General features: G+C 45.9%; 1 protein-coding gene across 4 annotated transcripts in view; it reads left to right on the top strand.

Annotated features, from left to right (window-relative positions):
* Window positions 1-7779: 7779 nt before the first annotated feature.
* Window positions 7780-24742, top strand: part of MAN1C1 (mannosidase alpha class 1C member 1) — a 148581-nt gene continuing 131618 nt past the window's right edge. For 3 of the 4 annotated variants that reach the window (XM_072827744.1, XM_072827743.1, XM_072827741.1), the window contains exon 1: window positions 7780-8363. In XM_072827744.1, coding sequence (XP_072683845.1) covers window positions 7824-8363 — 540 coding nt within the window. In that variant the 5' untranslated portion in view covers window positions 7780-7823. The remainder of the gene's footprint in view (window positions 8364-24742) is intronic. The other variant, XM_072827742.1, reaches the window with a different exon arrangement.

Genomic DNA, 24742 nt, shown 5'->3' with positions numbered 1-24742 from the left:
GGCTCAGTGGTTGACCGTCTGCTTTTGGCTCAGGTTGTGATCCCAGGATCTTGGGATCAAGTCCTGCATTGGGCTTTTTGCGGGGAGCCTGCTTCTCCCTCTGCCTATCTTTTTACCTCTCTCTGTGTGTCTCTTATGAATAAATAAATAAAATCTTTTTTAAAAAGAAAACAAACAAAAACTCTCTAATATTAGCAAGTGCAACCAGATGACTAAATTATTCCAGGGTTACATTTTATTTTATTTATTAATTTTTTTTCCAGGGTTACACTTCAACAATACTATTTCATTTCTAGCTTTATGGGGCTTGATGTAAGCTTTTGGAGACTCAGATATTTATTTTACATGCTCTTTAAAAAGTGCCAGTATCATAAATAATAACTAACATTCAGCTCCTGCTATATGCTTGATGCTCTGCTAAAGAATTAACGTGGATTATTTAATTTAATTTTCACAGTGTTCAAAAAGGTAAATGTAATCCTAGATTGCAGGAGAAGCCCTGACCACCGTGTACTATGCTTGTGAAAGTGGCCTCAGCTGATATTCTCAAGTACTAAGATCCAGCACTTGCTCTGCCTCTAACTACAAGTACTTACTTACATGCTTTGATCCTTAGATTCCACATCTGCCACATTCTACCATTGAACTGGATGATCTAGAAACCCCTAGAGAGGAGGGGCTTGCTGTGTAGTGCTTAGCACAATAGAACTTTCATCTGAAATGAAACCTGTCTAATTTAATCATCACTTCACACATGAGAGTTCTCATAGAGACCATGGACAGAGTGAAAATGGAGCTTCCCTCCTGGAAACTTAGCTCCTGTAGTCCTCATAACCACCATATGTGGTGGGTACTGTGATCACGTCCATTTCACAGATGACGAAACGGGGGAATCAAGAGGTGGGCAATTTGCCCAAGGTCTTCAATGCTGGTAGGAGACTGAGTTTAGACTCAAAACTGGTACTCTGACTCCAGGGGTTTGTTCTTACCACTCTGTCTTCCTTCCTCTAGCATAGTGAGGACTTGGGTTTGGGAGGGAGATCAAGAATAAATCCAGCTCAGCTTCTGCTCACTTGGAGGATGAGCCTGACATTTGCTTCAGGCTCTTTATGGTCAGCTATCCCATTTAATTCCCATATCAACTTCCTAAGGTATGTATTACTATTGCCACCGCCACCGTCCCCCCCGCCTTGACAGATGGAAAATTCGAGGCTCTGAGAGGTCGGACAAGTAGCCTGAGATCAACTGGTCAATGCGTGGCAAAGCCAAGCCACTCTAACTTCAAAGCCTTGGCATTAAGCCAGGATTTCTCTCCCTTGACACTGTTGACATTTGTGGCTGGACAGTTCCTTATTGTGTGGGGGGTGCCCTGTACATTGTAAGATATTTAATAGCATCCTTGACCTTATCCACTAGATGCCAGTAGCACTCCTCTCCCAGTTTTTTTTTTTTTTAAGATTTTATTTATTACTCATAAGAGTAATACAGAGAGAGGCAGAGACACAGGCAGAGGGAGAAGCAGGATCCAAGCAGGGAGCCCGAGGTGGGACTCGATCCCAGGACTCCAAGATCATGCCCTGGGCTGAAGGCGAGCACTAAACCGCTGAGCCACCCAGGCGTCCCACTCCTCTCCCAATTGTGACAACCAAAATTATCTCTAGACTTTGCCAAATGTTCCCTGGGGCACCATTGCTCCCAGTTGAGGATTCTTGCTCCCAACTGACTGGGTGACCTCTGATGCAGATTTGGGGACTCAGGTAAGATGAGGTGAAAGGAAATTTCATGACTTTCTTTTAAGATCCAGGAGGGCAGGTGTTCGGGACTCTTTGACTCTGAAATCAGCCTCCACTGCACAGCGAGGTATTGACTAGGTCTTGTAGCCTCCTGGAGTGAGCCCAGCCGTGGGGCCTTTTATCTCGAGACTGATGGGGTGTGCTCTCACTGGGCAGGGCCCCAGTCATCAGTGTCTCTCCTGCCCAGGGTTCAATTTATCTGGAGGCCATTAAGGAACCTGCCTGATGATTATCTATTGGCTCAAGCTTGGCTTTATCTCTAGTCTTCGATTCTGAATGGGACTAATGACCGCTTGAGATTCAGATTCCACACAACTGCCCAGCACCTTCTTGAGAACAGAAGGGCAGCCTCTCACAGCCTGGGTCACTGCTCCCATCCCAACAAACTTGCCTCCGGGGCAAGTTAGAGACCTGGGAATCTGTGCAGATGTCTCCCTCTCCATCAATGTCCTATTTCAAGTATTCACCAAGTCCTATTGATTTTGGGTTCTAAATATGATTTGGATCCTGCAGTCCTGGTGACTCTTCCCTAGACCAAGGCATCATAGACTATTGCAATATCCTCTGAAAGGCACCTACTTTGTTCACTCCTGCCTTCCATTCTATTGCCCACATTGCAGCTAGAGTAGCCTTTTAAAAATGTTAATCTGAATCTACCCTCCCACCTACCTCTACACACACACTCCTACTCCTGCCCTAAATCATTCAGTGATGTTACCTGTCATTCCCCCCATCACTCTCTCTACTCTAGACATACTGGCTTTTCTGTTCTCAAAGCACTGTGTTCCTTCCACCCCAGGGCCTTTGCACATGTTGTCCCCATCAGCCATGTATTCTTACCACCCCTCATTGCTTATGTCACTCTGTTCAGCCTGAGGGGAAGTCTTCCCTGACCACTTTTAACCCAAACTCAGTCTAGACCAGATTCATTGTTCCACATTCCTCCTGCAGCATTTCTCTCTTTGCTCACTGTCATCTCAGCCTCTGTACATATTTGTGGAGATTGCTTATTTGTTGAAACTTCTCTTCCCCCTTGAGACTGTAAGCTCCACAAATGAGAACAATGTGTCTATTTTTGCTCACCATTATATCCCTAAAGCCTTGTATATTGCCTGGAACATAGCAGGCACTTTATAGGTACTTGTTGAATGATGTAATGAGCTCATGCAATCCTCCCAACAAGCTTGTGAGAATTTCACCTGAGGCCAGTGCTCTGCTCTGATCCCCTACAGCACCTGCTATCATGGCATTATAAGATGGAGAGCAATAGACTTGAAAGACAAAGTGTTCTGGAGCCATCTGATAGGGTTCAAATCCTCCCTCTGCCACTTCTCAGATGTGGGACACTGAGCAAATTCTTTAATTTCTGTCCTTCGTTTTCCTCTTCTGTAGAATGTCAGTAATAATAGTACCTGTCTCGTGGAGTGGTTGTAAGGATCAAATAAGTGAGCTTCTATAACATGCTATTATAAGGGCTTGGTGCATAACGAGTGTCTCATTAATCTTAGTTATTATTAATATTATTAACAGAAGGAGCATAGATTCTGGGAGTAGATGGATTCTGGCTTTCTGTCATATTTGCAAATCATTTCCTGTGTGGCTTTGGAGAAGTCCTGCCACACCCCTGAGCCTCGGTTTCTCCATCTGTTAAACTCGGATTTCAAAGCCTACTTCAGAGAGAGCCATCAGGAGGGTCTGATAGAATGGGACATGAAGCAAGTAGACCAGTGACCTGTGGTCCTCCCTGACAGGCTAAATTGGTCCCTGTTGGCTTTTAGACAAGAAGTTTCCTGAAGATAGGCTTCACATCTGCCTTATTTAGGGCCGTTATCCCCAGCCCCTCTGTACTTGGTAACTGTAGATGCTCAAGAAATAGTTCTTTTTTTTTTTTTTTTGAAAAAAGATCTTATTTATTTGAGAGGGAGACAGAGAGAGCTTGCAAGTCGAGGAAGGGGCAGAAGGAGAAGCAAACTCCCCACCGAGCAGGGAGCCTGACGTGGGACTTGATCCCAGGACCTGGGATCCTGATCTGAGCTAGAGGCAGACACTTAACCACCCAGGTTAAGTGGGTGGTTGAGCCACCCAGGCGCCCCTCAATAAATAGTTCTTTAGGGATCCCTGGGTGGCGCAGCGGTTTGGCGCCTGCCTTTGGCCCAGGGCGCGATCCTGGAAACCCGGGATCGAATCCCACGTCAGGCTCCCGGTGCATGGAGCCTGCTTCTCCTTCTGCCTATGTCTCTGCCTCTCTCTCTCTCTCTCTGTGTGACTATCATGAATAATAAAAAAAAAAAAATTAAAAAAAATAAATAAATAGTTCTTTACTGAAAGAGTGAATCAAGAATGGCAAGGACCATGCTTTGTTTGTCTTGTGTCCAACCTGAGACTAGTGAAATACCTAGCATCTAATTTCAACAAATGTTTGTTGACAGAATAGATTTTTTAAATGGCTATTTATTTTTGTCCCTTGGCTCATTTGAGTTTTTAAATTAAACTGAGAAAGATACTGGTTAATTTATCCTACATCTCTCTAGCCTTAGTCTTCTTATCTATAAAATGAGTCTATTAATAAAATCCACCACATAAGAGTGTTCTAAAGAGTAAACGAAGCAATGTGTATTTGGCACACAAAAAATGTTAGTTCATCATTATCCCTTTCCCTGAGCTTCGATTGCCTCATCCGTGAAATGGGCATCCACTCACTCATGTATTCATTGGTTGTTCAACAAACACAGCGCCCTTGTGCAAGGCATTGTAATTAAGACCTAGGGCAGTTTGAGAGGTGAACAAGCCACGGTCCCTGCCATGAGGAAGTGTCTGCTGTAGAACAGCATATGAATAGCAAAACCCAGTGATAAAAGAGCCATGCTATATGTGAGGTCTACAGAAGCTGGGATGAAACCTGCAGGGTTTCAGTGAGCACTCTAGGGAGACTGTAAAAGGTCACCAACTCAGTGTAGCCACCGACAAGATATCAGTCTGAAATGCAGTTGTTCTCTCTGGGCTCTGGTTTTTATAGCTGGGTCTGTGGAATGCGCCAGTTTTGTTGCAGCCCCACTTTCCACCCTGGCTCACCAGCATATGGGAGTCTGATCTGGGTGTCACAATCCCACTGAGCATCCCATTCAAAGAGGCACATCCTTCTAACACTCAGCCTTGCCTTCCTCCCCTTCCCTGGATCCTACCTTCTCAGGGGACTGAACAGTAATTCCTTTACCCTTTCAACGTAGAGCAATCTGGGGTGCCTCTAACGAATGCTGGGTTCCTGGTTCTCCAAAGACAAGCCTGCCTCTTCCTGGGGTGGGATCCAGCAAGGGGATACTTGGGCAGTGAGGACGGGAATAGGCCAGGCCAGGTACGGTATCTGGGCTCCTGCATCTCAGTGGGTCTCTGATGTTTGTAGCTGGTTCCAGGGAACTGACTCCTGCCAATCAAACTCATAAGAGATTGAAACATTTGAATTAGAATTTTATATTTAAGCTGGGTGCAACTTGTGGGAATGGGAGGGACGATTCATCTCCAGTGACCAACATATTTGCACCTGTTACCCAGAGCAGTCTTTTACTTTCAAGTGGAAGAAGTTTACATGCCAAGGGTATTTAAATATCAGGGGAGGGTCTGCCGTCTGCGGCCAGCCAGAGGTAGAAGGATGTCTGAGTCCCAGTGGCCCATCCTAGCAGGCCGCAGGGAAGAAGCAAGATTTATGAGGTGAGAGCCCGCCTGGGCGGCTTTTTCTATCCGTAAAGGCCTCCCTGCAGTATTTTCTGTCTTGTCAACGCTGCATTTCATTTTAAATTGCAGCTGAAAGCAGATATTTTCCCTCTTGCCTATTACACCTCTTAATTTGTCTCTCCCTCTGCTGTTATTTGTCTCTATAAAGTGTTTTGCATGAAAGACCCACACAGCACAATGTTGCTTTGCCCTGGGTTAGGTTTAATAGGAAAGGAAGGCACGGAGAGACTTAAGTCCGAAGAGGAAGGCGCGAGGGAGGGAGGACCTTGGGGGTAGAGACCCACACGTGTCTGGGAATATATATACTTGTGCATGTTTTGGGACCTGTTGTGGGGCAGTGGGTATGTGCGTGCACATGTCAATATTTGTACTGATGTGTACAGCAGGTGTCCGTACGCTCTGGTATAATCACTTGGTGGGCATACCTAAATTAAGCGTAAGTGTGCAAGTACTCACTCACATGCAATCTCTGAGCACGGATGTATCTATGCACAGGAGCACACTTACGAACACACACAGGCATCTAGGTACGCATGTCACATGAGGTATGTGGTCTGTACACAAGACCAGGGTTCTCTCTTCTCTGTCCTCACCTCGCATCTCCCCCCCCCCGCCCCCCCGGCACCTTCGGGGCCCCTAGCCTGGTTTGCGGCTGTGGGAAAAGGAAGGCAGAGCAGTGGTCGGTGGGGCTCCAGTGGAAACACTGCCTTAGCCTGGTCCAACCGCAGCCGCAGGTCCGCGGCTTGGCTCCAGCCACCTCCCGGCCCGCAGCCTGCCCCAGCTGCACCACCACGGCCCCCTCCCGGGGAAGCTCTGCGGACCCCTGGGCCGGCGCGGAGGGGTGACAGAGGTTACCGAACAATGGCCAGAGCCCTTCAGGCTGGCCGAGCCTCCGGCCCCACCCGGGGGCGGCCAGGGGGGCGCTCTCGGTCGCTCCCAGGCCGGCGAACGCGGGCCGCTAACCAATGGGCGACTGCAGCCCAGCGGGGATCCCTCTCCGAGGCAGCCAATGACCTGGCTCCGCTCTGCACCCCGCCCCCGCCCACTCCGCGCAGCTGGACCAGTGGCGCCGGCGGGATGGGGGCGGGATGGGGGCGGGATGGGGGCAGTGCGCGGCGCCGGCCGCCGGGGGGGCGTGGCTTGGAGTCCCGTCGCCTCTGCCCACCCGCGCTCGGCTCCCGCGCTCCCTGCCCACGGACGCGAGGCCATTGGCTCGGCCGCGGCGCCGCGGCGGAGGAGGCCCGCGGGGCGCGCGCAGTGGGCGTGGCCCGAGGGCGTGGCCCGGGAGGCGGGGCCGCGGGCGCCGTCTCAGTGAAAGCCGGAGCTGCGGCGGCGGCGGCGGCGGCGTCCGGGCGGTGCGCGCGGGTGTGGGGCGCAGGCTCGGCGGCGGCGGAGGAGCCTGCGGCGGCGGCGGCGGCCCGTCTGGAGCGGCCGCCGCGAGGACGCGCGGGCTGCGGCGAGAGCGGTGCAGCCGGGGCTGCGCGCCCCGCGGGGCCGGCGGGGGCCGGGAACAGGTGATCGCAGCGGGGCGCCGAGCCCTCCCGAGTTGGCGGGGCGGGAGCCCGCACTCCCGGGCGCAGCTGCGGCCGCCCCGCCGCGGCTGGTCGCGGACGGCGTCCGGCTCCGGACCGCGGCTCGCGCATCCCTCGGCCCCCGGGGGCCCGGCAGGCGCAGAAGTGCCGGCTCCCGCGGCGGCCCCCGCTCCGCGGCCGCGCAAAGTTGTGGACGTGTCCCGGGGCCGGCCGGGCGCTGTCGCGACCCCCGCCGGTGTGCGCGCTCCGGCCGCGCCGACCCGCCCGCCCGCCGCCGCCCGGCGCCCCGAGCCCGCGCGCCCTGCAACCGCTCTTGAGGCCGAAACTTTGGGTCGAGGGGCTGCGGGGGGCTGGGCGCGGGGGCGAGGCCTCCTGGGCGGCGCGGACGGCATGTGACGGCGGCGGCCGCGGCGCGGGAAGGCGCGGGCCCCGCGGGCTCCGGCCGCTGCCGGGAGGGGCTGCGCGGCGCCGGGGCGGAGGCGGGGGCGCACGGCCGGCCGTTGTGGGCCCGGGCCCCGCCGACGCCGTTGCGCCCCCGCCTCGGCGCGGGGGACACTCGCCCCCAAGTCCCTGAACTTCAGGGGCATCCCCCGAAGCGGCCAAACTCTGCGGGACCCTCGCCGCGGCGGCGCCCGCCGACGACCTCCGCGCGCCCGAGCGCCTGCTGGCCGGGGCCTGCCCTCCGAGGGCCCCGGGGCTCGGCCGCAGCTGACCGGCCCCGGCCCCGGCCCCGGCCCCGGCCCCGGCCCCGGCCCCGCGCCAGGCCACGATGCTCGTCAGGAAAGTGCCTGTCTTCGTCCCGGCCTCCCCGTGGGGGCTGCGGCTGCCGCAGAAGTTCGTCTTCCTTCTCTTCCTCTCGGGCCTCGTCACCCTGTGCTTCGGGGCCCTCTTCCTGCTGCCCAACTCCTCCCGCCTCAAGCGCCTCTTCCTGGCCCCCCGGACCCAGCAGCCCGGCCTGGAGGTGGTGGCCGAAGTCGCCGGCCACCCGCGGGCGCGCGAGCCGGAGTCGCCTCCCAACCCGGCCCCCGCCGCGCCCGCCCCGGGCGACGCCGACGCCAGCAGCCAGGCCAGTCCCCGCCGCCGGAAAGCGTGGCCGCGGCGCACCCACCCCACCGGGGCTCGGGAGGCGGCCACGGCGGCCCGGAGCGGCGGCAGCGCGGCCCTCGGGCCCCAGGAGGGGGGCGTCCCGTTTAGCTTTGACTTCAGCGCGTTCCGGAGCCGCCTGCGCCACCCGGTCCTGGGGACGAGGGTGGACGAGAGCAAGGAGCCCCAGAGCCTGGTTCGGGCCCGGCGGGAGAAAATCAAGGAGGTAAGGACTCCCCCCTCCCCAAAAGGGAAAGACCCTCGGTGCTTCTCTCCGTTGCCCCGGGCCCCAGTCGCTTCTGGTTCCTGCACTGCTGCTCTAGGCCCTCCGGGCACGCTGCACCCTCCTCCCTCCTCTCAAACTTTCCACCTTCTCCGTGGGCTCCTTCCCGCTGTTGGGTTCAGTGCATCATTCCCCACCGCTGACAGATGGTAGCTGAACCACCGGATCCATTCTCCCGCACCGCACCCCCAGACCCTGGTCAAGTCCCCGACCCAGGTGGGCTGCATGCTGTCCCTTTGTGGAGTTGCTAGGTAGGGTCCTTAATGGACACCCTCTCTGCTTGCACAGGGCCAAGGGCCACATTCTTTCTCGCTGTGTGTTCTTAGGTCCTCGCTTCCTCTGAACCCCTGTAGGGTCTGCTATCTGGAAATCCAGGATTTGGGGGCGTGGAGAGAGGGTGGTATTTGGTGTCCTGCAAGTATTTTGTCATCTAGAAGCTAGCAACCTACAAGCCAGGGGGTGTTGTGCATTCTTGCTAACTATTTCTGTTGAGGTCTGGAACAATTGTACGGGATCACATGTGATGCAGGAAAGAGTAATCAATAAGGCAGTGGTCATGTTACAGAAGCTCCGAGGTTATTGGTTTAATGAAGCAGGTCTTTGACTTGCTCCCTGTAGGGACTGTAAGGGAGGGGGTGTGTGTTTAGAAGGATCACTTTGAGTGTGGATCTTGGTCTTAGTTTAAGAAACCAAAAGCAAATGCAGCCTCACCATGGCTTGAAGACTGTTGCCAAGCGGCCACCGGTAACTAAATATTCTGCTCTACCACTGTTAGAGGTTTTTGCCCAGCAATGCAGAGGGGGCTGCAGTGACACCCTCGGGCCACGAGGGGGCTATGGGCAAGCAGTGGGCCAGGGTCTCCTCCCTAGAAATGAGAGGATGCTCGCCCCACTCCCCCGCGGACCCAGAAGGAAAGGGCTGTTTCTGTCTGGACTTTTTGGCTTGCTGCAAAGGAGTCGCAGGTCTGATTTCCAAGGGGAGGAGGCAGCAAGGGTCAGCAGCTGCCCTGCCCGGATCTACTCAGAGCCAGTGGAGAGCTTAGCTGTCCCTCTCCTTGTCTGGACTGTCCTCCATCCCAGGGTCTACCTCTGCCCCACTTCTTACCTCTGCTGATACTCAGTCCTTCTACCATAAACCCTGTTGGGAGATGCTATCTTCACTAGCAATCACAGGACATTTTGTGACGTCAAGATAGGAAGCCACAAAGATGCATCTTTGTTTTTTGTGTGTGTGCATGTGTGTGCTCTCAGTTTCCAAATTCTTGTTGAAATCTCAAAGGTTAATTAAAGGCTGGAACTTGCAGTAGCTAAGGAAGGGACATCATTTCTCCCTTTTTGGTTAAGAACTGTGTTTTTTACTACTTACCTGAACCACCCACAGCTCCCTTTCTCAAAGCTGGCTCTGGGCACATTAGCCTTTTCCGTCTTTTTATACCTAACCGGAGAGCAGTAAAGCCCAGTGGAGTTATATATAAACTACATGCATGCAATTTTTCATGAAGCGTCCAGAGCTGCCATCAGATCTTCAAAAGGATCCCCCAAACAATTAAGAATTAACTACTGTCCTCTTCAGAAGAGGTGCTTTCTGCATTTGTATCTAGATAAGTAACCTATTTCTGAAAGCTTGGGATTGGGAATCAGGGTAAGAAGGGTGGGCTGGCTAGTGGGGACTTGGTTCTGCCCCTCTATACATAGACAGGCTCCCTTGCTGGCTGAGGCCGCAGGCTGCAGCAACCTGGGGGTGGTGGGAGGTGTGGAGACTTCTGCTCTGCAGGTGGGTGTAGAATAACATGATGGGTGAAGGTCTGTGTTGGTTGCTAGATGTCTGGATCATTCAGTCTGGCATCTCTGAGCACCCCTGGTAGTAGCTGGAGGCCTGCTTGCATGTACCTGCAGTTGGTGTTCAATGAACCCTCTCTTACTATCTTGGGGACCTTAAGCTCTTCAGAATGAAGGCGGCTGAACTATATACACGATTATATTTTGAAGCCTGTTGTCTCTTTAGGTTTCTTGAGTTTGGACCCCTGCCTCTCCAAACAACCTGAAAAATGTGAGGCAGAGTTTTTGGTCTAGCTGTTAACACAGAGCTACCTTCCCTGGTGTCCTGCCTGATAAGGAATGCATAGGACTATGGCTGGAGGATGTCTTTATTTCCTTCTCATTTAAATTTCTATCTGTGCCATGCCCAGGGGTAGATCATTTTAGAAAGGTGCCTGTTTTCATAAAAGGGACTGTTGCTTCCCTCTCTGGCTTGTTTATTTCCAGACATGGATTGATTAGACCCCAGGAGCAGAGGGGGAGCTAGCATCAGATAAAAAGGGCTCTGTTCTTATAAGATGAGGTTTTTAAAGTGAAAGTAAACGTCAAGAGAGACCCAGAGAGGGTGATAAATGGGAGTGAATGAAGACTGGACACCCAGTCTCTCTAGATCAATGAAGTATATTTATAAACATTCTGGTTTGAGAGATGAACATGGGCATGAGGTCTGTGCTGATAAGGTGGGTTGAAGCGGCAGGTTTTGGTGTACAAGCATCAGGAAACAACCTATCAGTAGAACCAACTATTTTTCTTCATTCTGTAGCCTTAGAACCTTGGAGGAGGCAATGTGGTGGAAAGGGGAAAGCCGGAGACTGTGGGTTCAAGTCTCAGTTCAACGATCAACTGTCTGACTTTGAGCAAGCCACCTGCTTTCCCTCCCGGACCTTATTTTTCCTTCTGTGAAATGGAGTGAGGGAGGGGTGAATATACTGGTCACGTACATTCTTGCTTCCAGACCTGGCCCCTGAGCAGGCCAGGGACTCCTTATTGGACTTTGCCCAGCTCTGTATTCAATTTGTGAATTCCGTGAAGTCAGAGACAATGGTGTGTTGTAGTTGACAGTGGTGGTGGTATTCACTGTTGTATCCCCGGCACTTAATCAAGAGTAGATAGTCATAGAGTTGATTAAGTTAATTACGCCCATCACCTATATGGAACTTTAAAGATGGAATTGAACAATGACAGATCCTCAGGTTGGGATCATGAACAATAAAGGAGTCGGCGAGAATGTAAAACACCTTGCTAGCAGCTTTCCCTTTCAGATCTGATGATAATATAGGAAATTATTGTCATAATTGTTAATTATAGGGGACTTCACCATTGGTGGATTTCTTACAAATTCAAGTTCAACAGACCTTTCTCACTCATGACAAGAGCTTGTCAGGGTTACATCCCAGTGAAAGCATTTAAACTTTTCTGGGTTCTGCTGATGGTGGTTGGTTGTTGATCGGGGGAACCCCAGTTGTCCTTTCCAGTGAAGGGGGCTTTTATCAAAGGGAATTGGGCAGTCTGGGATAGTGAGAATATAGTACTGGAATGAGACTCACCCTGGCCCATATACAGAACATGGATTGAATTTCATCCCTGTCCGCTCTGCCCAGACCCCTATGCAGCACTGTATGTGGCAGTCCCGCTAAGAACCCAACCTGGGTTCGAGTCCTAGCCACACCATTAACTCTGACCTCAAAGAAAAAAAATCCTATCATTGGGACTGTTTTTGTGGTAAAACAAAGGGACTAACATTTAGGGGACTCTTCTCTTTCCCTCACTCCTGCCTCTTTACTGGTTTATTTATGGATCTGCCCAGGCACCTACGATAGGGTCTGATACCTAGTTGGAGCTCAGTGGCTTGAGTGAGTGCCTACAATAAAGATCTGTAAACTAACAGTTAAGGTTGCTGGTGACAGAGGCTGGCTCTTCTTCCTCAGAGTATCTGGAATTCTCAGAGTGTCAGAGGAGGGTCCATAGCAAGGTTGGGGACTCAGCAACTCCGTGACCCGAGAGGCCTTTTAGAAGTTGCAGTATTTTTCCAATTGTGAGTCTACCTTGAAGAGAGTGGGGAGGTGGCAGTCGTGAATAAAATCTTTTCATGCCTGGATAGCAGGCATTTGGAGCATGCCCGAGTCGCTCTGGAGTGCCCGAGACTTGGCAGGGAGTGCCCCAGCTCTTGCTTTCTATGCCTGCTGCGTTAAGTCTCCAGGATATTGCTGGTTATGATATGTGGCTATGTCTGAATAAGTCATCTTGGCAAATGATCTTTGCTCGCCATTAATGGGCTGGTTCGTTAGTCATGTGTGGTTTCTCTGTATATTTGATTTATCACCACTAGTGCCATGGATAGGTAGGAAAATTAAAAGGCTTTGTGTTCTTTGTAGCATGTGAATCTGAGGCTGTGAGATGTTCAGGATAATTAATATTAGGAACACCTTAGATTTAAATAGCTTTCCTTTGAAGAGCTCTAAGTTGCCGATTCATCGAAGATCTTTTTCTCCCCCTGTCCTTCAGTTTCACTCTTGTCCTGCTCTATGATACATTTAATGTGGATAGGAAGACTGGCCTGTCATAACTGAATAGGTCCCTTGGGAGACCCATACCTCCCTTGGGGAGATCCTAAGCCCAGCCACACTTCATCCTTCCTCCTTGAACTGAGTCCTGCGTGTAAAGCTTAGAACTTGTCCCCTACAGCTTAACACCTGTAGGTTGGGTAGATCTCTTTCATTTTGAGTTGTACTATCATTTTGGGGAATTAGATGCAGACATTCCAGGAGCAATTGCTTTTTGGGCCTCACATCCTTAACTCTATTGTTAGTATTAGGTCTAGAAACAGTGACTTTTAAAAGTCAGCTGTTTATTTCACACTGTAGTTAGCAGAGGGGTAAGAATATAGATTCCCCTGAGGTTTTCAGAGTGACTGATTTACATCTGAGCTCAAGAAATGCTTTTTCTCTAGCTTTCCCCGAAGACTGATCCATTACTCTACCAAAAATAAATATTGTGATATATATCAGGCATACTTTGCTTAAAGGGACTTACATCTTTTCTCTTATTGAAAAAAATAAATCAGCCTCACAAATTGGAAAGGCCCATTCAGGGAAGCAGTTTGATTATCTCAGTGGGCACCAGGTCTTGTGGGTACTGCTTCTGGTCTTCCTGTATCCTAAGTTGAGTCTGTGTTAAGGGAGATGGTGAGAGCTTTAGGAAATTCTCTCCCTGCCTTGCTTTCCATTCCCTTAGTAAGGGAATGATGGGCAAGATTCACGAGAGTGGTTGCTTCAGGTGAATTCATGGGTATTTATTATACTACTAAGGGACCAGGAGCACCTGGGTGGCTCAGTCGGTTAAATGTCCGACTCTTTATTTCAGCTTAGGTCGTGATCTCAGGGTTGTGAGATGCAGCCCCACATCAGTCTCCGCACTGGGCATGAAGCCTGCTTGGAGTTCTCTCTCTCTCTATCTCTCCCTCTCTCTCTCTCTCTCACCCACCCTCTCTCTCTCTCCCTCCCTCCCTCCCTCTCCCCTCTCCCTTTCCCTCCCTCTCCTCCTCTCTCCCTCTCTCCTCCCCCTAACCCCCAAAAAATAAAATAAAAGAGAGACCATGCATGGAGTAGGGATGAATGCCATGAATCAAAGATTATTATTATTATTATTATTCCAGTCTGTATATCTGCAGGCCAGAAAGAGTAAGCTCATTCAAAGAGCAAACCCTGGTTCTTGACTTCCAACTACTTCCCCTCCCCCACCAGGGCCAAGAACTTACACACACAAGTGTTTGCATGATTTGGAGAAAAGAAACAACAGACTTTCTTAGCTCTGTATTCTCATAGCAGATGATGACAAGACCCCAAATTTGAGATCCCTCAAAAGAATTCTGAAAGTCAAGAGTCTAAATCCCTCTTCTTTCCCCCCATTCAGCTCTAGGGGCTAGTTAATAGCTAAGGCAGCATAGTTTTGGTTCTTTTATTCTTTTATTTTTGTTTTTTTAAGTAGGCTCCACACCCAGTGTGGGGCTTGAACTCAGGACTCTGAGATCAAAAGTCACATGCTTCTCCGACTGACCCAGCCAGGTGCCCCAGTTTTGGTTCTTTTAAATGCAGAGTTGATGTGGCTGAGATCACTGGAAGTTAGTCCTGCTTTTTGGCACTTCCACCCCCAGAGGGAACAGAAGCTGTGGAGACCACAGCTATAGGCTGTGGGCTCAGTGTGTGTGTGGGGGCCCAGCTATAGGCGTTTTCTTCCCTGAAAAGGGTGTTTTCTTTTTTTTTTAATAATAAATTTATTTTTTTATTGGTGTTCAATTTGCCAACATACAGAATAACACCCAGTGCTCATCCCGTCAAGTGCCCACCTCAGTGCCCGCCACCCAGTCACCCCCCACCCCCCGCCCTCCTCCCCTTCCACCACCCCTAGTTTGTTTCCCAGAGTTAAGAGTCTTCCATGTTCTGTCTCCCTTTCTGATATTTCCCACTTATTTTTTCTCCTTTCCCCTTTATTCGAAAAGGGTGTTTTCTAAGATTTGGGCTGAGAGCTCCCCAAACTTGGCAGGCAGGCAGGCAGGCAGAATAGCTCTTACTCACAAGGAGGTCTGAGTATGTCTCTTAACTCTGCATTTTCATTAATTAAAGGCTAAAACCAGGGCAGTTGTCCACATGTTTTAGGACAATGCTGTTAGCAGTAACTTATGAGAAGAAACTTTGGCATACTGGTTAGTGTTCTCCTTAGTCGATGAGCAATAATTGTGCTTTTATCTAGTGTGCTCTGCTCTGGGTGTCAGCTGCTCCATAGGTGAACCTTACAGGCAAGTAGTTTTCACGAAATAGCAACCATTTTCAGGGGCTGAATAGTAGGAGATTTCTCTCTCCTCCTTCCACGTCCCCTCCTTCCCCTCCTGCCACCTCCCCTCCTTTTGGTGATCACCAGAAAATCCACTGTGCAGTACAGCAGTGGTTTAGCTATTATAGATCTTTGCATTTCTGCATACATTTAAGAACAAGATTGTCAGTTTCTGTGAAAAATCCTGTGAGCTGTGGAAGTTGGATTGGGTTTGCTTTGAATCTGTAAGGCCTACTGAGTTGTATAGATAAGTCTATTGGCCTCTCAATGCCTCTCCCTTGTGTTCTTGTCTTTTTTTTTTTTTTTAATTTATTTTTATTTTTTTAGCCCCTTCCCCCCGCAGCCGTTGTCTTTTTTTTTTTTTTTACAACAATCCTGCTATACAGGAACTGCCTACTTATTTAAGTATAGTTTACATATAGAAAACACAGAGATCTTAAATATACAGTTTGCCACATTTTAACAAATGCAGAAAACCATGTAAAGCACAAATAGGTATGGGACATTTCCATCACCTCAGAAAGATCCCTCTGCTCCTTCCCAGGCATTCTCCCATCATCCACCTCCCATCTACTATTTTAGTTGATCACTAGAAATGCGTTTTGCCTATTGTTCTGGAACCTCAAAGTAGTATGAAATATGCCCTTTTGTGCAAGGCTTCTTTCACCAAGGATGTTTTTGGAGTTCATCCATTTGTATATTCATACTTCATTCCTTTTTATTGTTAAGACATATTCTGTTGCATAAATATGCTACAATATGTTTATCTATCACCTGTTGTGGACTTTTTGGTTGTTTCCAGTGTTTGGCTATTATGAGTAAAGCTGCTATAAATATTTTACAAATAAGTCTTTGTATAGACATGTTTCCATTTTACGTAAATACATGGGAGTAGAATTGCTGGTTCATAGAGTAGACATATGTTTAACTTTATAAAAAAACTGGAAACACTTTCCCCAAGTAGTTAAGGCCATTTGATACTTCCATCAGCAACGTGCAAGAATTCTGCATTTTTGTCAACACTTGCTGTTGTCCACCTTAAGTTTAGCCATTCTGTGTAACATGTAGTAATATTTCGTTTTTTCAATTTTTGATTCCCTACTAACTGTTGATATTGAACATCTTTTCATGTGTTTCTTTACTGTTTCTGTATCTTCCTTTAAGTGTCTGTTCAAATCTTATGCCCCTTTTTAATTAGTGGGGCTGTTTATATCATCTTGAATATAGAAATGCTTTATATATTCTGGATATAAGTCAGATATACATTTTTTAAATATTTGCTCCCAGTCTGTGGTTTGTCCTTGCATTTTCTTGTGGTATTATTCAAAGAGCAGAAGTTTAAAATTTTGATGGTCAGTGTTTTAATATTTTCTTTTATGGTTAGTGCTTTCTGTGTCTACTTAGAAAAAAAAAAACTTTTGCCTTCCCCATGGTCCTGAAAATACTCTCCTTTTAAATCAAGAAGCTTTATCATTTAAATTTTTACATTGAGGTCTCCCATCTACTTCAAATGAGTTTTTGTGTGTGGTGTGAGGTAGGAATAAAGAGTCATTATTTTACATTTAGTCGAGTTCCTTAGTACTTCTTGTTAAAAAGTCTTTCCTTTACCTATTGAATTGCTTTAATGCCATATTAGATTAATCAGCCAAATATATATATATATATATGGTTCTGTTTATATATATTGTTATATATATTTATATATATATTCTGTGTATATATATATGGTCCTGTTTATATATATATATGGTTCTGTTTCTGGACTCTTTTATGATTTATCTTTATGCCAATTCATACTATCTTGATGGTGTACCCTTGTAATAAGTCTTAAAAGCAGATCCTCTATCTTTGAACTTTATTTTTCAAAACTGGTTATTATAGATCCTTTGCATTTCTGCATACATTTGAGAACAAGATTGTCAGTTTCTGTGAAAAATCCTGTGAGCTGTGGGAGTTGGATTGGGTTTGCTTTGAATATGTAAGTCAAATTGGAGAGAACTTATACCTTAATGGTATTGAGTCTTTATTCCTGAATGTGGTATCTCTTTCCATTTATTTAGATTTTCTTTAATTTCTCCAAACAGTGTTTTGTAGTTTTCAATGTAGAGGACTTGAACATCTTTTAACTGTATTTCTAAATATTTTATAATTTTTATGCTGTTGTAAATGATAATCTTAAAATTTTTAAAGTTTTTATTGCTAGTACATAGAAATACAAGAGATTTTAGCATATAGACTTTATATCATGTGACCTTATTGAATTCATTTATTAATTTTTCTTAAGATTTTATTTATTTATTCATGAGAGACACAGAGAGAGGCAGAGAGAGAGGAAGAGGGAGAAGCAGGCTCCCTACAGGGAGCCCGATGTGGGACTCAATCCTGGAGTCCAGGATCATGCCCTGAGCCAAAGGCAGATGCTCAACCACTAAGCCACCCAGGTGTCCTCATTTATTAATTTTTTTTGTAGACTCTTTAGGACCTGTTAGGTATGTAGTCATGTTGTGTTTAAGTCAAGACAGTTTTACTTCTTCCTTTCCAGTGTTTATGCTTTTTATTTCTTTGTCTTCCTTCATTGCACTGCCTAAGACTTCTAGTTCAAGGTTAAATAGAAGTGGTGAGAACTGATATCTTTGTGCTTGATCTCAAGGGCGGAGCATTCGGTCTTTTACATTAAGTATGATGTTAGGTGTAGGTGTTGGTAGATGCTTTTTATCAGGTTGAAGTTACCTTCCATTCCTATTTGCTGAGAATTTTTACCAGAAATAGGATTGAATTTTGTCAGATACTTTTTCTGCATCCGTGGGGATGATGATATTATTTTTCTAATACTGTTAATATGGTGAATTGTATTTTATTTTAAACTTGCATTTTATTTTCTAGTATTTTGTTAATAATTTTTGCATCTGTGTTCATGAGGTATGTTGGTGTGTAGTTTTCTTATAAGGGCTTTGTCTGGTTATTGGTACAGCATTATATTACTTAATAAAATGAACCGAAATGTTCTATTTTCTGAACAAGTTTGTGGAACACTACTATTATGCCTTCTTAAGTGTTTCATAGAATTCACCAAAGCCATCTAGGCTTGGAGGGTTTGTGTGTGTGTGTGTGTGTGTGTGTGAGAGAGAGAGAGAGAGAAGGGGGGAAGGGGGAGGGAAGTTTTAAATTATTAGTTCAATTACAGATATAGGGCTATTCAGAATTTCTGTTTCTTGTGTTGGTTTTGTCAGTTTTGCTTTCAAGAAATTTATCTATTTCATCCGAGTTGTAGAATTTATTGAAATAAAATTGTTCCTAGGATTCTGACTTTCTCTTTAACATTTGTAGGACCTGTAGTGGTGCTCCCTCTTTCATTCCTGATATCAGTAGTTGCTTTTTCTGTTTCATTCTTAAAAATAGTTTTGCTAGGGGAGGCGCCTGTGTGGCTTAGTGGATTAAGTGTCTGCCTTTGGCTCAGGTTCTGATTCTGGGATTGAGCCCTGCATCGGGCTCCCTGCTCAGTGGGGAATCTGTCTTCCCTTTCCCTCTGTCCTGCCAAACCCCGGCACTTGTGCTTTCTCTCTCTTTCTTTTTTTTTAAAAAATATTTTATTTATTTATTCATGAGAGACACAGAGAGAGAGAGGCAAAGACAGGCAGAGGGAGAAGCAGGCTCCATGCAGGGAGCCCGATGTGGGACTCGATCCCAGGTCTTCAGGATCACACCCTGGGCTGAAGTCGGTGCTAAACCACTGAGCCACCCAGGCTGCCCTCTTTCTCTCTTTCAAATAAATAAATAAAATCATTGAAAAAATGGTTTAGTTAATATTTTATCAATTTTACTGATCTTTTCCTGGAACTAACTTTTGGGCTTTTTAAAAAATATATATTAAAATTGTTTTTTTAGGGGATCCCTGGGTGGCTCAGTGGTTTAGCCCCTGCCTTTGGCCTAGGGCGCGATCTTGGAGTCCCGGGATCAAGTCCCGCGTCGGGCTCCTGGCATGGAGCCTGCTTCTCCCTCCTCCTGTGTCTCTGCCTCTCTCTCTCTCTCTATGTCTATCATAAATAATAAATAAAAAAATAAATAAATATTAAAAAAAGAATTAAAATTGTTTTTTTATATTTACAGTTGTCTTTATTTCCTTCCTTCTGTTTATTTTGCACTGAATTAACTATCTTATAATTTCTTCAGCTAGTCTGACAGTCTTATGTCTACTTACCCTCTTTCAGTCTTCATTCTGTTGTTCTGTCGTAGTTTGCTTCCACATATATCAGAAATCTCATAATACCTTAGTAATTTTTTTGCTTCAGTTTTCTTTTTCCTTTTTAAAAGATTTTATTTATTTATTCATGAGAGACACAGAGAGACAGAGACATAGAGACACAGGCAGAGGGAGAAGCAGGCTCCATGCAGGGAGCCCGAAGTGGAAGTCGATCCTAGGACCCCAGGATCACGCCCTGGGCGGAAGGCAGGTGCTAAACCACTGAGCCACCCAGGGATCCCCCTTCAGTCAGTTTTCTTAAATAAATTAATAGAGTCTTTTAAATCATGCACATACTTACCATTTATAGTGTTTTTCATTCCTTCTTGCATGTCTGAGTTTCTTCTGGTACCATTTCACCTTCAGCCTGAAAAATCATTCTTAATATTTCTTGTAGTGTAGGTTTGCTGATCACAAATTCTCACAGCTTTAGTCTCTATTTTGCCTTCATTTTAAAAGGATATTTTGGGGGCAGCCCCAGTGGCTTAGCAGTTTAGCGCTGCCTTCAGCCCAGGGTGTGATCCTGGAGTCCCGAGATCGAGTCCTATGTCGGGCTCCCTGCACGGAGCCTGCTTCTCCTTCTGCCTGTGTCTCTGCCTCTCTCTCTCTCTCTCTCTAATAAATAAATAAAATCTTTTAAAAAAATAAAAGGATATTTTTGCTGGATATAAAATTTTAAGTGGACTTTTATTTCTCCTTAATGAAAGACCCATTGTCTTGTAGCTTTCATTGTTTCTTTTTTTTTTTTTTTTGCTTTCATTGTTTCTGATGAAAGGTTAGAGTATATTCCTCTGTGTATGTCTTTCTCTTCCTTTTGCATGCTACTAAGATGTTATCTTTCTTTTTAAAAAAAGACCCCTCTTTTTTTTTTAAGATTTTGTTTATTTATTCATAGAGACACACACACACACACACAGAGAGAGAGAGAGAGAGAGACAGAGACAGAGACACAGGCAGAGGGAGAAGCAGGCTCCATGCAGGAAGACCGAGGCGGGACTCGATCCCAGGTCTCCAGGATCACACCCCAGGCTGCAGGGCTAAACCGCTGTGCCACCGGGGCTGCCCAGATGTTATCTTTCATTTTCAGCAATTTAACTATGATGTGCCTAGATATGGATGTCATTGTTATTTTTCTTAGGGTTTGTTAAGCTTCTTGTGTCTGTGGGTTGATATTTTTTCATCAGGTTTGGAAAATTTGGGGCTCATATTTCTTCAGTATTTTTTTCTGCCCCAATCTTTTGGGGAAGTTTCTTTTAGAACTCCAGTTATATATGAGTTAGATTGCTTGCTATTTTTTTTTTACAGGTCATTGAACCTCTTCATTTTCTTTTCAGTCTTTCTCTCTGTGCTTTGATATAGTTTATATGAACATATCCTCAAGTTTGCTGAGCTTTTCTGTAGTGTCCAATCAGTTGTTAAGCCTACCTAGTAAATTTTTTGTTTTGGGTATTTTTTTTACTTCTAGAATTTCCATCTGGACCTTTTCCATTGTTTTTGTTTCTGTGATATTTCCCATCTTTTCATTTATTGTTTCCATATTTTTCTTTAAATTGTAAGGCATATTTATAATAGTTCTTCAAAAGGTCTTTTTTGCTATTTCCAAAATCTTTGTTATCTTTGGGCCTTTATTTATTGACTGTTTTATCTCCCAGTTCACATTTTTTTAACATCTTCATGTATCTACTCATTTTTTAAAATTCTGTACTAAACATTGTGAATCTTACTTTTTTAAGATTCTTGCTTCCTCTGCTTTTATGCAGTTTTTCTTCTCTCTGTTAAGCTGTCATTTCTTGTAGCTGTCAGGATATCTGCACTGGCTGCTTTATTTTCTGCTCTTCCTATTTTGTGATTTTCTTACCTGTACTTGACCAGGAAACCATTCAATCTGGCTTCTGTAAATTAGCATTATATGTAAGGTACAAATGAACCACTTTGAGTAGGTTTCTAAAGACTCCTGAACCAAGTGTGTGAACTCTAATATACATATTTTAGTGTAGTTTAGATATTTAAAGATTCTTATTTATTTTTTGTAATTGTCATAGGGTACATGAAACATAATTTTGTATTGGATCTATATTCTAAGTAAAGACCACAATTCTCAAAGGGCTCCTGATTTTTGGTTGATATGATCTTCAATTATTTGTGCATTTTTTGCTCCTCTCTTTTCAGATGTTAGAAGAAATATTTGTCAGTATCTGCAGGGTTCAAGCAGCTTCCATTTGTGTCACTTTCTTCCAGGATTTTTAACCTGTTAAATATTTTCTCTGGGCTCCTTACCTTAAGTCTAATGACTAATTTTTAAACCTTATTTTATAAATGCTCACGTTAAAAACAAAACTGTTCACACAGACCACATTACTGAATTGCTAATCAGAATAAAGCTAAATACACATGGTTGAAGGATTTCCGAGGTGCATTCTGTGAGATCTGACCTCTTACTCCCTCTTATTCAAGAAAGCTCAATGTGGAATAAGGATAGTACCTATGGCAAAGGCTACTTTTAACTTTATCTCCTTTGGAATGAGTGGGGCATTGAATAAAAGTCACAAATCACTTATTTAAGATCCCTCTCCTCCATTTTCACTCCTGGAGTGAGCTTTTCAGAGGTTAAGCGTAAACTTTGCCAAGTAAATGCTGATCTCCTGGGAAGACATTTCAGCACCATTTTTGTTTTTTCTGTACTTGTGTTCTTGACCTGAATCAGCAAATCTTTCTCCTTTCCAGCTCTCCCAGAAGCCATTCTCCATGTCTATCACATACCTTACAGAGCTCTGGAGTAGTCTTGGTTTTTAATTACAAGAATCAGTGGGGGAAGGAAGACTGGTTTCTTGGTTTCAGAACTGGACCTTTTAGAGAGCACTCTGTAAAATGTAACCAGCACTGATATTTTGCAGTATAAGGAGACCCTTTATAGAGAAAGCTTCATCTTTAGCACGAAAAATCTGTCTAGAGACTTCGCTAGTGGTTTCAGATACAGGTCTTCTTGGATGTATAATTATGTGTAAGGGACAGAGACTTCACATTGATGTGCTTTCAGAGGTGGTATTGTAGAATAACTGCCTTATCATCATGCTAGGAGGTCTGTCTGGTTATTGATCCTTGAGCAGCTAAGAATGGTACCAGAGTAGTATCAGCCCAGATGGGGCTGAGGGTGACAAACAATATTAGATATTTCCTGTGATGAGGCACTGAATTAAAGTGTAATAAGATTCTCTGTGCTCTGAGTAAAGTGCTCTTAAATTTGGCACCAGTGGGAGCAGAATTCCAGGTTGCCAACCCTGGTATTTGAAGTCTTTGTGCATGTTATAAAAAGGTTTTCTGACACTCTGGCCTCTGTACCACCTACTGGCATCTAAATCCCCAGGGAGAATCTCCAGGGGGTCTGTTTTGGAGGGGAGTGGGTTAGGGCTGAGATGATTCCCACCTCCTCCTGGAGAGATGAGATAAAAAAACTCCTGTGTGTGGTATTTTTAGTAGAGCCCTAGCATCCCATTAAGAGTTTAGCTGATCCCCAGCACAGCCTGTGGCATACGGGGCATGGACTATAATCCCATTTTATAGCTGAGAGAATGGAGACACTGAAAAGGCAATCACCACCTCTAGACCCTGCCAGTTTAAACACTGATACATGGTATAAACCTCCTCTCCTGCCACTTTGGTTGACATTCATTCTATTACATCATTTAAAGGCTTGTGGGTGATAATTTAGAGGAAGATCTTTCACTTTGGGGTGGAATAAAGTAGAAATTGTCAGTCTTGGTAGGTATCAAAAGAATTGGCCTGGTGAATCTTTAGAACAGGGATTCTAACCTTTATTATAGTCTGGAATCCCATCAGGGATTTTAGTAAATACTGACATCCAAGTTCCTCCTCCAGAGAGTTTGATTTAATTGGCCTGGGTGGGGTGTAGCCTGAGCATTGGGATTTTTAAAAACTTCCAGGTGGTTCTAACGTGCAGCCATGCTTTAGAACACACCTATGACAATTTTGTCTTCATGTAGGCTGTGTCTCCTTTCTGGCTTTATTTCCCTTTTACCCACATATGGAAGAGGTTGGAAATTTTCTATATTTATGCAGTCTTAGGCCAGGATTGGATAAGGGAAGAATGAGCTGGAGAAACGACTCAATTAAAACTGAGTTTTCCAGGGTGAGGAGCATATACTGTTAACATGACCAAGAGAAGCCATGAATTTATTAAAACTTTAAGGAAAAGCATTGAAAACACCAACTATCTATTTAGCTGCAGTTATATACTGAAGCCTATATGAGCTGAAAGAAAGGCAAAGATGAAGCTCTGGCTTGAAGGAATTTTATAGTGTAATATTGTCACGTGTCTGAATCACCTCCCACCATAGATAGATGCATAGAAGGAGGGAAACATTGCCTAGCTGCATAATATTTGCCCATCCCTCCAAAATCCTTTTTGGGGAAGCAGGTAGGGCATAAACATCTGGTATGAAAATATGTGCTTGTCCAGAAGTAGATTTCCCAAAAGACTACCACCCTCCTGCAAACAGCTGCTCTGCTGCTTGCCAGTTAACAGCAACCTTTTCACATTGCTATTTGAGCCTTAAAATCAAGTATCAGATGCTTAGGAAAAAGAAGGTATCGAAGGAGTGAAAAGCTGAACCAGCCCCCAGTGTTCAGACTCCCAGCAGCCGGGTCTGCAGTTCCGGACCATTGCTGCTCTGCCAGGTGCTAGATGTGACTTAACCTGAGAATTGCTGTCCTGGGTTATCAGATCAGCTCTACTCAGGCCTCCTCTGGTGGAAGCTGCACAAGGTGAGAATAGCTACAAATCAGTGTGAGCGTCCTCCCAGTGGCTTCCTGACAGTCCTCTTGAGAGCTCTGTTTCCATGCAAGAAACCTTAGAATTCTCCACCTGTGCCAGATTGCCCTCTTTCTTCAATCTGTCCCAACTATTTCTAGCAAATTCTTTGGCTGAAGCAGCATATAAAGCAAGTCCTATTTGTCCCAAACTTATTTCATTCCAGCTTCCAGGGGTGGGCATTTGAGCATAGGAGCATTAATGGAGACACAGACTTCAGAGAAGACATTTCCTTCTGTTGTTAGATCTTATATTAAACCATGCTTACTCAGAGGCCTCTGGCTGCAGGAAGTGGTGACGGGGATGGAACTTGGCAGATGGCTGTGGCTGCGGCTTCGCGGAGGCCTGTGTGGGGACATGATTGTTTGTATATTGGTTTTCATTTATGTATTGGTCTTATTTTCATCTTCTGAGGTACCCAGATGCTATGGTGATAGATTGGTTGGAAACGACTCATTTGTCAGGGTTCCGTGGGGGACGTAGGTTTCCTTCTCGTGTGCGGTGGAGTCTAAAATGTTTAATTAGATGCTGAGGCATTTTTGCACAGGTCCATCTCTGCCAGTTCTCCTGGGTGAATGCCATTCCTAGGTTGGAGAGGGACTGGGCA

The sequence above is a fragment of the Canis lupus genome, chromosome 5 (assembly GCF_048164855.1).
Source record: "Canis lupus baileyi chromosome 5, mCanLup2.hap1, whole genome shotgun sequence".
Classification (NCBI taxonomy): domain Eukaryota; kingdom Metazoa; phylum Chordata; class Mammalia; order Carnivora; family Canidae; genus Canis; species Canis lupus.
Note: the sequence above shows the minus strand (reverse complement) of the source record. Positions and strands in the feature narration are given on the sequence as shown.